The following is a 12,468-nucleotide window of genomic DNA, read 5'->3' on the forward strand; positions in this document are numbered from 1 at the left end:
GGTCTGCATGTTGCTTTGTCAACGATCCCCCCTAGTTTAATGTTCTTCTTCCAATAAGTAATATCAGTTTTAATACTGATGTTTTTAAGACAGTAAAATGTAACTTTAGCTTTCTTATATAAAAAATGCAATATTGGTTGGGCGTGGTGGCTCAAGTCTGTAATCCAGCATTTTAGGAGGTTGAGGCGGGCAGATCACTTGAGGCCAGGAGTTTGAGACCAGCCTGGCCAACATGGTAAAACCCCATCTCTACTAAAAATACAAAAATTAGCTGGGCATGGTGGCACGCACCTGTAATCCCAGCTACTCAGCAGGCTGAGGTGGGAGAATCGCTTGAACCCGAGAGGTGGAGGTTGTAGTGAGCCGAGATTGCGCCACTGCACTCTAGCCTGGGTGACAGAATGAGACTTGGTCTCAAAAAAAAAAAAGGGGGGGCAATATCTTGTTATTGACATGTTTATAAAGACTATGTCAAAATTTTGATTTTTAAAATATCTTGATAACTATAATTCAGTATAATCGGTTTTCTTTGTAATCCATGTATTTTGTGCACATAAAGACATCATTCAGAGTACATGTAAAACTGGCAGAATCAGAATAAGCGCTGTGGATTGGACCAGTGTCAATTTCCTGGTTTTGATATTGCACTATAGTTATGCACAACGCTTCCATTGGGGGAAACTGGATAAAGGGCTCATGGAACACCCACCCCCATACAGTTTTGGGGCAACTTCCTGCGAATATACAGTTATTTCAAAGATATCATTCTGAGAAGGGGTCCCTGGGCTTAACTAGATTGCCAGAGGGATCCCAGCACAGGAAAGATAATGAGTCTGCCCAGTGAGGGTGTTCACAAGCATTTGTCTACACTTCTGTGAGCAAATTCAGGTGGTGGACTCAGGGAAGAGCACATATACCCACTCCAGTTTGCATACACAGCAGCCCTGGTGGACATGTGGGAGTACTCACTGGAACCTGATGGAGGCCTGCTCTAGATAGTAGATGTCAAAGAGCCAGCGGAGAAAGACATCCAAACTAGAAGCAAAAACAAGGCAAGTCTGTTAGTTAGCAAACCTGTGAGCTAAGGCTGAGGGTTCAACCATCCTCCCTTGCCCAGTCTCCAAAGAAAGACTCTTGCTTTATTCCAGCTGGCCAGTCCACACTTCCCCTCTTCCTTCTTAGTGCTGGGCTGTCCTGGCCCTGAACCCTTTGGCCTTTCAGCTCCAGGCCACGTTCTCCAGTCAACCTGGGCCAGTTTGCAAAACTGTGAGCAAACATTTCTCTCACAGTATTCACTCACTTCTCTCATAGTACTCTCTCCCTCTTCTGAATTTCTACTGCTCTTTGGCTGTGTTGTTCCCATGTGGGGCTGTCAGGCAGCTGGTAAGCACGCCTGTGTCCCCAGCCAGATGATAAGCTCTATGTGGGCCAAGCTCACGGCTGACACATTAGTGTTTGCAGGAAGCCTGGCTCGTGCTACACCCATGACAGGCACGGGGCTATCATTTGAGGAGTGGGTTTGCAGCAACCACGGGCAGGTCTACAGTATCTGAAAGAGGAGGTCTTAACTCTAAGACAGCCTGACTAATAGAAGAGGGATAATTGGAATTAAGGTACCTGGTCAGTCCCATAGAGGGCAGAATGACCACCATGAACACCAGAAAGATGTAGCACTTGTGCACCATGACCAGATTCTGACTTGATCTAGAAGGAAACAGACAGATATTCATCAATGGACATGGCCTAATAAGAACCAAAGGCCTAACTATGTAATAGAGAGGAAGAGAAACACTGATATGGTTTGACTCTGTGTCCCCACCCAAATCTCATCGTGCAGCTCCCATAATTCCCATGTGTTGTGGGAGGGACTCGTTGGGAGAAGATTGAATTATGGGGGGTGGGTCTTTCCCTTGCTGTTCTCATGATAGCAAATAAGTCTTGTGAGATCTGATGGTATTAGAAGGAGGAGTTTCCCTGCCTAAGCTCTCTTTGTCTGCTGCCATCCACGTAACACGTGCTTGCTCCTCCTTGCCTGCCGCCATGATTGTGAGGCTTCCCCAGCCACATGGAACTGTAAGTCCAATAAACCCTTTTTCCTATATTAATTACCCAGTCTCAGGTATGTCTTTATCAGCAGAGTGCAAATGGACTAATACGCAATGAAACCTCTTTCTTTTATAAATTGTCCAGTCTCGGGTATGTCTTTATCAGCAGTGTGAAAACTGACTAATACAGACATATGCAGAGTAGAGATCTGGGCTGGGAAATTGGTTTAATCGTGCATACTGATGCCATCTCCATATACCACTGTGAGCTGTGCTGCATCTGGGGGCAGCCGGAAAGAACAGCATGATCAACTAGTGATGTCTGTGCTGGGTACAGGAAGGGATGGGAAGGCACAGATCGGCCATATAGTTGATGTCTCTGTGTTAAAGAGACATTACCAAGAATACTCAAAATCCCTGCAGAGTTTCAGTCATCAATGTAAGTCTTGTTCTCGGCCAGAGGAAAAGGCCAGGAAGGATTTCCCTTAGGACACACCTTTTGGCTGCTGCCTGGTGGAATGGTAGGAACTTTTGGTGTGGAAAGTAACTTCTGAGATGCATGCAGCTTTCAAGCCAAAGTACTGCCACCTGCCCAGGGCATGGCAAATACTTTCTACCCAGTGAGCTGCCACCATAGAACCATCAAGGCTAACAAATGGGAAAGCTCCTGATTGGGTAAAAGGTTGGCATGGTGTGGGTCATATGTGATGACAGTCACAGTGAGTGTGTGGGCCCCTCTGTGTGGCCACAGCATTCTACTGACATTCCCACACAAGTCTTTCCTCCTATGCCTTCTGCGTGGAATGCCTGGGACTGCCTAGCTCATGCCTACAGCTCCATGCTTTCAGGATATGGCTGGGGGCTGAGGGAGAAGCCCAAGGAGGGCTTGGTTTTGGCCCCACGCTCTTAGACAGTGGCTCTATCTCAGCATCCCAGGGGCCCAGAGACAACCCAGACCCTCCTTCCAAAGACAGAACATCTGTTGGTCTTTGGGGATGGTTTCAGGTATCAAAATCATCCCTTATCAATCATCCTTCTTAGGCTAGAGGGGAGGCCCAAGCGCCAGGCTAGCGGGGAAGCTAAGGCAGGGGAAGAGGCTGCAGAACCCACAGGGCTAGGAGAGGAGGCCCCCAGGTCACCTGGTCCAGTGGGCCTCCAGGAAGGCGGAGAAGTAGACAATCAGAGGCAGTATCACTGTGAAGCCCCAGAGCATCACAGAGGGGAAGAACTGGGTCACAATTGGGCTCTGCAGGGGGAGAGGGGAGGATGGCAGGAGAGACGTCAATGCAAGCATCCCCTTCCCCCTGCCTCTTCTCCTCCCACTCACTCCCAGGGCTGGCTTGCTCTCCTGGAGGCTGCAAGGGGCCTGGCCCTTCTCACTGGCCTTCCTGGCCAGGCAGAGGCTGACACCCAAGGTCAAGTGGTCTAGGTCACTGGAGGAGCAGCCTGAGCTTTCCTGAGTGACTTCCTCCTAAGGCCAGAGCTAGCCGGGAGATGACATTGCCTTTGCTGTGATGACATGTGAGTGGGTGAGGAGGGGAGGATGGAGGAGTCCCCAGGGAGAACTGTGGTCCTGGGGTTGGATGGGGTCTGGGGCCTATTACAAAGTTTGCAAAGGAGAACAAAAATCAGCAGCAGAAGTGGTGCGGTTTGACTTGTGTGCGTATGTGCGCGTGTGCGTGCATGTGTGCATGTATGCATACACACGTGTTTTTTTGTTTGTTTTTGTTTTTTTTCAAGATGGAGTCTCGCTCTGTTGCCCAGGCTGGAGTGCAGTGGCGCGATCTCGGCTCACTGCAAGCTCCGCCTCCCGGGTTCACGCCATTCTCCTGCCTCAGCCTCCTGAGTAGCTGGGCCTACAGGCGCCCGCCACCACGCCCGGCTAATTTTTTTTGTATTTTTAGTAGAGACGGGGTTTCACCGTGTTGTCCAGGATGGTCTCGATCTCCTGACTTCGTGATCCACCTGTCTCGGCCTCCCAAAGTGCTGGGATTACAGACGTGAGCCACCGTACCCGGCCTCACATGTGTTGACTGTATGTGCATGTGGGCATGCACACGTGTGTTGACTCTGTGAGTGTGTGCATGTGTGCGTGTGTGCATGCACGTGTGTTGACTTTGTGTGTGTGTGCATGTGCACGTGCACATGTGTGTTGTTGGAAATGAGGATGGGGAGAATATGGAAGAAGAGACCTTCCAGGCTCATCTTCACAGTCTTGAGCCTAAAGAATTTGGAAATAGGCTGGGCTCCCTCTGACCTGCACCATCAGTAGAAGGTATCCCCTAACTTCAGAGATGGTTCCTCCAGGGCTGAGCGATCCCAGCCTAGAGTGCAGGTGTCTGGAGATGAGGGAGGTGGAGGCAGATCTGGAGTTCCCACTTCTCTGAGAGGGCTGCGTTGGGACTTACCTCACTCTTCCTCACCCTCAACCATACTACACAAACCAGGAGCCTGCTGCCCTGAACAACTTGTGGAAAGCAGACCCACTCACATTTGCCACACCCTCTGGACTCCACGCTGGCCTGGGATGACCCCGTTCATGAAGACCTCTGAGCCCATGTTGACAGGACGACACCCCCTCCAACTCACCCCAGGACCTGCCTGTGGACTCTCCACTCTCCCTCCCTGTTCTAGCCCTGGTCCCTAAGACTGGCAGTCACCCACCTTCATCCCTTTAGAACAAATCAAGCCCTACCCCACCATTTGCACCACGGCCACCTCCACAATGTTCGCACTGTATGGGCTCCACAGCCGCATCCCAGGGGGCCCCCCCATTCCATCCTCGCCTGAATTCTTCCTTGATCTCCCTGGGGCCCCCAGGCCTGGCCTGAGCAGAGGAGGCACCTGCAGCTTCTCGATGGGGCGGGTGACGTTGTACATGTCGATAGTGTTCATGATGATGGCAGGCGTGGTGAGGAAGAAGAAGAGGAAGAAGAGGAAGGTGTTGATTGCGATAAAGCGGGCCCACCAAAAGAAGCGGCGGACAGACAGGTGTTTCCTGGGGAGGGAGGAAAGAAGGAGGCACACTTAGAGACATCAGTTCTTAGAGGCCACGTGCTGTTTGCTGCAGGCCAGCTGTGGACCCAGGCTGGCCTGGTCTAATCCAGCCTCCTGGGCCCAGACCTGCATGCAGTGGGCCCCTGGACCGCCCCCTGTCACACTGTTTATAAAGGATCCGGGGCATATAGCCAAAAAAAAAATGGACCTGAGTTCCTTCTGCAGGAAAAACCTTTTTGCTAAGGGTTGGATGCCTCCCACATTTGTGGGAATGAATCTAGTGGTACACACAGGTTGTGGTGCTTAGGAAAGCATGGAACTTAGTCCCCTTGGAGTCTCTGTTGGGCAATGACATGGGGAGAGAAGGCCCTGTCCTGCTGCCTTCTTCAGTCTCAGAGGAGCTCAGAGGAGAGGGGAGGGATGGAAAAGGCTTACCAAATAATGTCTTTGGGGTGTGGAGCCATAGTGACCCTCCAGTAATAGGATTTGACGATGGTGGTCACTGAGGACTGCTGGGGTTGCACACCACAATGGATATATTTGTAATCCTTACGGACGCTGCAGAGAGGGGAGAAGAGGAGGAGACGTGGGTCTGGGGGTGGGGGATGGGCTTAGGAGGGTCTCATGCCAGGGGCTCAGGGTCACTATGGTGGTCCTACAGATGGGGGCTCACCCCCTTCCTAGGGATTCTTGAAGCCTTGGCTATGTCTTCAGGACCTTACAGGTGGACAGTTCCTAAGGCCCAGGGTCTGGAGGAAAGGGCTTTTGAGGGTGCCTTGACTGCCCAGGAAGGGCAGGGGTGCCATGTGGTTCTGTTTCTGCCTTTCCCCTTAACAGCAGTGACAGCACATAGACACACTCTTTCTTTGAGATTTGATAAGGGAGGTACTACTTTTAGCCTCATCTTAATATCAATAGCTACTAATTATTGAGTTCTGTGTGCTAATTGATGACCAGTATCATTTCCAATGCACAGATGACTAAATCAAGGTGCCTAGAGATGTGACCAAAGAGGAGCAGGTGCTGGAGCCCCACCTCTGGCTTGCTAGCTCATATTCTGCTGTAATTAAGCCTTGGATCCTCTCTACCAAATGATGATGTCTCAAAGAATGAACAATGTTACCTTAGGTAGGTGTATTGCTTTAAACAACACAGAAATGGAATAGAAGGCATATCACTTGTCAACCTTCCGGGAGGTGAACAGGGCCGATATCAGTAACCAAATTTTCCAGATAACAAGTTTAGAGCGTAAGGAACTTGCAAAATTGTGCACCATTGTTTGTGAGCAAAATCTAGGCAGTTCTCTTCCTTTGTAGGGGTGGGGTGGGTGGGAACAATGTGCTGTACAGGATCAGTCTCCCCCGGAAAGAAGAGCCCACCCGCCCCCGACAATTCTTAAGAGATAAATTCTGGAGCTCCTTTAGGACTTTGGCCCAGTCCTAAGGATCCTTCTGGAACATTCCAGAGTGGACTGAATTCATTCCTTGTCAATGCATGGGCTGCCAGAGGCTGGGGCGGAAAAGAGAGGGGACTGTAGAGCTATGAATTAGGGGAGGCCTGCAGCAGCAGAAGGGCAAGCAGAGCTTCTCTATCCTGATGCTCTCTTATGGTGAGGAGGGAGTGACGTGTGTGTCGGCTGGGCGTGGTGGCTCACACCTGTAATCCCAGCACTTTGGGAGACTGAGGTAGGCAGATCACCTGAGGTCAGGAGTTCAAGACCAGCCCAGCCAACATGGTGAAACCCCATCTCTACTAAAAATACAAAAATTAGCTGGGCTTGGTGGCGGGCACCTGTAATCCCAGCGACTTGGGAGGCTGAGGCGGGAGAATTGCTTGAACCTGGGAGGCAGAGGTTGCAGTGAGCCAAGATTGTGCCACTGCTCTCCAGCCAGGGTGACAGAGCAAGACTCTGTCTCAAAAAAAAAAAAACGAAAGAAAGAAAAAGAAAAAGGGATGTCATTCTTGTCAAGGACAGAAGAGGAACCATGAGGTCAAAGGCTTCTGGGGCCACCTCTGTGCTGAAGCAAGGACAGGGAGTGAGGAGCCCCAGCCTGGGCACCCCTGGAGACCGGCTGGGCCCCAGCAGCTAGGAGAAGCAGGTATGGCCATCTCATCCTACTGGAGAGCCAGAGGGCAGCTGCCTGTGAGGAGCATGGAGGGCCCAGGGGAGGCAGAAGGGGAAACTGGAGGGGGAGAGGGACGAGAGTGCCGAGAAGCAGGGGTGTTCTTGGGGCTGAGTGGGGTGCCTGCCTGGTGCTCACCGCTTGGCCATCCTGGAGTCCTGGAAGGTGACGAAGATCAGGTCCAGGCGCTTGAGTGGCACGCGATTGAGCTCGGCGTTGAACTCGTCCGTTAGCTGCTCCTCTAGCTCGCTGTAATACTGCTCTGCATCCACCTGGGGTGGCAGGCAGCCCTCAGGGCTGGGGCCAGAGCCCCAGTAAGGCCTCCCTGGTCACGAGGTTCCTCCCCACTCTAGCCTCCCTGGATTGTGGTGGCCTTGAAGCACCTCAAGGAGCCCAGGACCCTGGCTGGCCTCCAAAGTCCCACCTCTAGAACAAGAAGAGGCGATGACTGCCTTTCACCCCTGCCCTTAGATCTGGGGAAAGTGAGGCATAGCTAGGGGTACCCAGGGGCTTTCAGGCTTGGGGTGGACCCCAGAGAGGTGAGATAATGTGTTTGCCGCATTTCCACAAGAGAGGGTGATTCTTTTCCTGGGATGGCAGAAGTTCGGTGTGGTCCTGAAGCAGGTGTCTGAGTCTTGACGCCTTCTTTGAGCCACAGTGGTCAGGTGATAAGACAGGCTGCTGCCTTCAAATGTTTCTGTCCTATCTCTTTGGGAGCCTGAGGCCTGGCAGCCTCGTGTAGCCTGCTGTGTTTTCTCTGGTCCTTCTCTCTCATTCTCCCATCCAAGACCAGAAAGGAGACAAGAGCAAGCTTCCCTGCATTGTTCTGAAGGTGGCCTCCAGAAAGGCTCCCATCTCAACAGAGAGGCAGGACATGGTGGATGGGGAGGGAGGAGCTGGGTGGGGAGCACTGGAGCAGACCTGAATGGGGCCTGGGGCCCAACAGTGCGGGTGAAGGCACAGATCCTAGAGCCCCAGGACCCTACCGCTCCCTTGCTGTGCTCCCGATGCTCAAGCCAGTTACCTCCTTGAAGCAGGTCCAGCACTTGCAGAAGCACAGGCGGGCGCAGGGGTGGATCCTGATCATCACCTTCCCAGTCTTCTTGGCCTTGGCTGTGTAGAAGAGCCGGCCCCGCATGGCGTGGCGCCTGCCAGCGGTGGGCAACGGGAGAAGGACCTGCAGGTCAGGGACCAGCAGAGCCCCATCCTCCCCTTTTACCCCCACCCCGGGCGCCGAAAGGCCCCGCTGCAGCCTCACCTCTGATCGTCCAAGTCGATCAGGTTCCTGACGTCGTAGCAGAAGTGGACTCTGGTCACGACACTGCCTGGATAGGCCTCGCTGCAGCCACAAACATGGGTGCTGAGTTGGCCTGTGGGGTGGGGATGTGCTGCCCCTAGCCCCTGCCCAGCATGTCGGCCCCCAGGGCTGGGGGGCTCAGCTGCCTGGTGTTCCTGGATGGGAGACTCCATCTCTGCTCCTAAAGCTGAACCTCAGGGTTTTAACCTTGGTGATCTGAGAGCTGTCAAATCCTTCCTACATAACTCAGAACAGGGCCAAAGGGTGGAGCTCCACCCGAGGGGAACCCAGGAGAGAGCTGTTCACGAAGAGAGAGTCAGCTCAGTGAACAGTGTCCTTGGGGTTAGGAACTTGGGGTCACAAAAGATGTCTCCAGATGATCTGCTCTAAATAGCTGTGATCTAGGGTTCCCTGTGCCCAGTAGTTGGAGCAACAGCAGAAAGGAAAACTCCCATCACCCCTATCACAGCCATGCAGGAAGTCCCTGACTTCAGAAACCCTGCTCCAGCTCCAGTGGCCCTCCCCATTCTGCAAAGCTTTTCAGATCCTGAGCTCAGTCCAGGGAGAGCCACCCTGGGGTGTCCCAGTCCCACCATCCTGCACCAACTCACTACCCACTTGAGGACCCAGGCAGGGTTACGGGGAGGAAGCCATCCACGCCTCGGCCCACCCCAACCCACTTACTGAAAATGCTTAATGATGATTTCTGGGTCTTCAATGTCCTTGGGCACATAGGTGATCATTAGCGTCCTTGTGACCTGGGTGGGAATAATCAATGAAGAAAGAAGACTGTGCTTGCATAGGAATTCCAGACACCTGAGTCTTTTGGTGGCCCGGAGTCTCCTGGGAGCAGGCCTGCTCCCAGCAGGCTGCTGATGCCAGTGTCTCCTTGCTGAGACAGCCAAGAAAGCCAAAGCCAAGCTGGGACACTGTGGGCCAAAACAGTGCCAGCTTCCTTAACCCACAGTGGCCCAGCTGAGCCAGGCAGCTCTGAGGTTGGTCCATTGTGCTTCTGTTCTCCTCTGTGCCCAGCTGTGGGTGCCCTGCCACAGACCACTGTGGTGAAGGGAGGAAGGGCTGGAAGCCGCCATCAGGCTGGGGTGGAGGATCCGAGCTCCATGATTGGAAAGAGCTGCCCGAGCGACCCCACAGTGATTTCTGCTCTCCCTGTAGCTTCCACTACTCCAGCATAAAGCCTCACATTGCTAGAGAAATCCCTCACATGAGACTGGGTGGGGGAGCTGGGAAGTAAACAAGACTCTGGGGAGAGGATAGGGAAGCTTCTCACGAACTTCACATTTTATTCTGTGAATGGGAAATATCTTCCTGGGTCGTCACCGTTAAGATGACAGTCTGATAAACTGCGCTGCAAGAATCAGGGGTCTTGAAAGAGGCTTCTGGTAACAATAAGGAAAGCTGAAGTAGCAGACACCAGACTGGTCAAGGGTGACCAAGCCTCCACGCCTGGCAGGCTGAAGCATTTGGGTTCACTTTTCAGGGAATGTGGATTTGCACTCTGGGGTGGGTTCAAGTGAATCAGGCCTTTTGAATGGATGGCTTGGAAGGAGCTGACTCCACACCACTGAACCATTGAAAGGCTGAGGACAGGAGCCAAGGATGCTCATCCTCGCTGTTGCCCCTCCCCACCAGAGCATGGGTGCTGGTCCAGATGGGTGGCACTGCTGGTGCCTGCCCGTGGCCCCCCATCAGTCATCTCTGCACACCAAAGCCTGCGGCATGCTGCAAACACAGCGACTGTTCTTTCCCGGCCTTGGGGCATGTTCTGCTTTTGTGCAGGGCAAGCATTCATTGAGGTTTAAAGCCCCCAAGTGCAACCCTCAATGAATGGTGGACAGGGAGCTGGTGGAAAAGTACCCCGATTGCTCACCTCCAGGAAAATTCTGGGGCATGTGTTCTACACCAACTCCCAGAATTCCCAGGTCATAAAGCTCCAGCTGCCTCCAGTGGTAAGCTGCCCCTCTATGCTCCCTTTTTTTTGGTTGCCTTTGCATCCTCACTCCCTTACTGGCGTTTCCTGGGATCACCTCCCATAAACAAGTGCTACTCAATCCAAGTCTCAGGGTCTGCTTGGATGGGGTCACCCAAACTGAGACGGTGGGGAAACACAGGGGGTCTCTGACCTCAGAGAGATTGCAGAAGGGCAAGGCATGGCCCTAGCAGGAGTGGGCAGGGCCAGGTACACTAAGTAGCAGCAGTTCAGCAGGGCCCTGACCACTTAGCATGGAGGCCCCCGCTGGTCCACTGGGCCTTGTTAATCCTTTAGTTTTCGGATGGTGGGAAGTCCAAGAGTCCCTGGGGAGGGGCGGGGCAGCAGAGGGGCAGGGATAGGAGGTACCTGGGCAGCAGCTATTTACCAACCAGTCTGAAAGTTCATTGGGGGTGATAGGGTGGAGGAGGGTGGAGGAGGGTGAGAGGTGGGGGCCAGATAATTGTTACTAGGGCTGAAGGGAGGAAGCTTGGCCCCTGCTCAGGTGAAACTGCCCCCTCCCATCTGCCACAGTCTCCCTGGACCCTCTGAGGGCTTCTCTGAGGGCTGGGAGTGGTCGGCCCAGTGGGGAGCAGCTTTGTAGGCCACTTACCTTTTGGCTATTCCTGGGCGCAAACCTCAGGCAGTGATGAGCCATAAACACAAAGTTGGTGATGAAGTAGAAGAAGGACAGCAGGCTGTGCAGCCACAGGAGCTTGCTCCTATAGGGAGGCAGGCAGCAGCAGTGAGGTCAGCCTGCGAGCTCCCCAGAGCCCACTGCACACAGACCCCTGGGCCTCCTCCTGCCATCAGTCTCCTGGGGCCTCCCAACCTCTCACAGTCTCCTCAGACCCCAACCCATCGCAGTCTCCCGGGACTACCCCCATCCATCACAGTCTCCCCACACCTCCACCCATCACACTCTCCCCACACCCCCACCCATCACATTCTCCCCACACCCCCATGCATCACAGTCTCCCCACACCCCATCCATCACAGTCTCCCCATATACCCCCACCCATCACAGTCTCCCCAGACCCCCCACCCATCACAGTCTCTCCACACCTCCACCCATCACAGTCTCCCCAGACCCCCCACCCATCACAGTCTCTCCACACCCCCACCCATCACAGTCTCCCCAGACCCCCCACCCATCACAGTCTCCCCAGACCTCCCACCCATCACAGTCTCCCCAGACCCCCCACCCATCACAGTCTCCCCAGACCCCCCACCCATCACAGTCTCCCCACACCTCCACCCATCACAGTCTCCCCACACCTCCACCCATCACAGTCTCCCTAGACCCCCCACCCATCACAGTCTCCCCAGACCTCCACCCATCACAGTCTCCCCAGACCCCCACCCATCACTGTCTCCCCAGATCCCCCCACCCATCACAGTCTCCCCAGACCCCCACCCATTGCAGTCCCCCTGGACACCTCCCCCACCCATCGCAGTCTCCTAGGGCTCCCTGCTCCCTCCCACCCATCACAGTTTCCCCGGACCCCCCATCCCACCCATTGCAGTCTCCCTGGACCCCCTAGCCGGTCATGGTCACAGTCTCCTTGGACCCGTTCCACCAGTCGCAGTCTCCTGGGACAGCCCCACCCATCTCAGGCTCCCTGGACACCTCCCCCGACCCATCGCAGTCTCCCAGGTCTCCCTCCCAGCCATCACAGTCTCCCCAAATATCTCCCCATCCATTGCAGTCTTCTCAGACCCTCCCCTCCCACCGATCACAATCTCCCAGGACCCCCCTCTCCCAGCCCACATGCAGTCTCTCCAGGAACACCTTCTTGGAGTCCAGACACTCAGGTGCCTTGGAAGGGGCATCAGTGGTGAGAAGGGGTCTTGCTCCAGCTCATGAGGGGGATGTGTATTGAGTGTTTACTCTGAGCCAGATCCAGGTGGGACTTAGTGCATGGTGTGCATTTTCTCACTAGACTCAACCACACACATAGCCATGCATGTGGTTATCTTCACTTCACTCAAAGGGAAATGAGGGTGAGAGAGGGTTGG

General features: G+C 53.9%; 1 protein-coding gene across 5 annotated transcripts in view; it reads right to left on the bottom strand.

Annotated features, from left to right (window-relative positions):
- The window catches only part of TMEM63C (transmembrane protein 63C), a 143,933-nt gene that overhangs the window by 12,488 nt on the left and 118,977 nt on the right, over positions 1-12,468 (bottom strand). For all 5 annotated transcript variants that reach the window (XM_050798701.1, XM_050798702.1, XM_050798697.1 and 2 more), the window contains 10 exons: positions 11,063-11,171; positions 9,147-9,220; positions 8,424-8,504; positions 8,190-8,313; positions 7,304-7,437; positions 5,478-5,600; positions 4,890-5,043; positions 3,185-3,291; positions 1,618-1,704; positions 970-1,035 (listed from right to left, as the gene is read on the bottom strand). In XM_050798701.1, coding sequence (XP_050654658.1) covers positions 970-1,035; positions 1,618-1,704; positions 3,185-3,291; positions 4,890-5,043; positions 5,478-5,600; positions 7,304-7,437; positions 8,190-8,313; positions 8,424-8,504; positions 9,147-9,220; positions 11,063-11,171 — 1,059 coding nt within the window. The remainder of the gene's footprint in view (positions 1-969; positions 1,036-1,617; positions 1,705-3,184; positions 3,292-4,889; positions 5,044-5,477; positions 5,601-7,303; positions 7,438-8,189; positions 8,314-8,423; positions 8,505-9,146; positions 9,221-11,062; positions 11,172-12,468) is intronic.

This window comes from Macaca thibetana, chromosome 7 (assembly GCF_024542745.1).
Source record: "Macaca thibetana thibetana isolate TM-01 chromosome 7, ASM2454274v1, whole genome shotgun sequence".
NCBI classification, from domain to species: Eukaryota; Metazoa; Chordata; class Mammalia; order Primates; family Cercopithecidae; genus Macaca; species Macaca thibetana.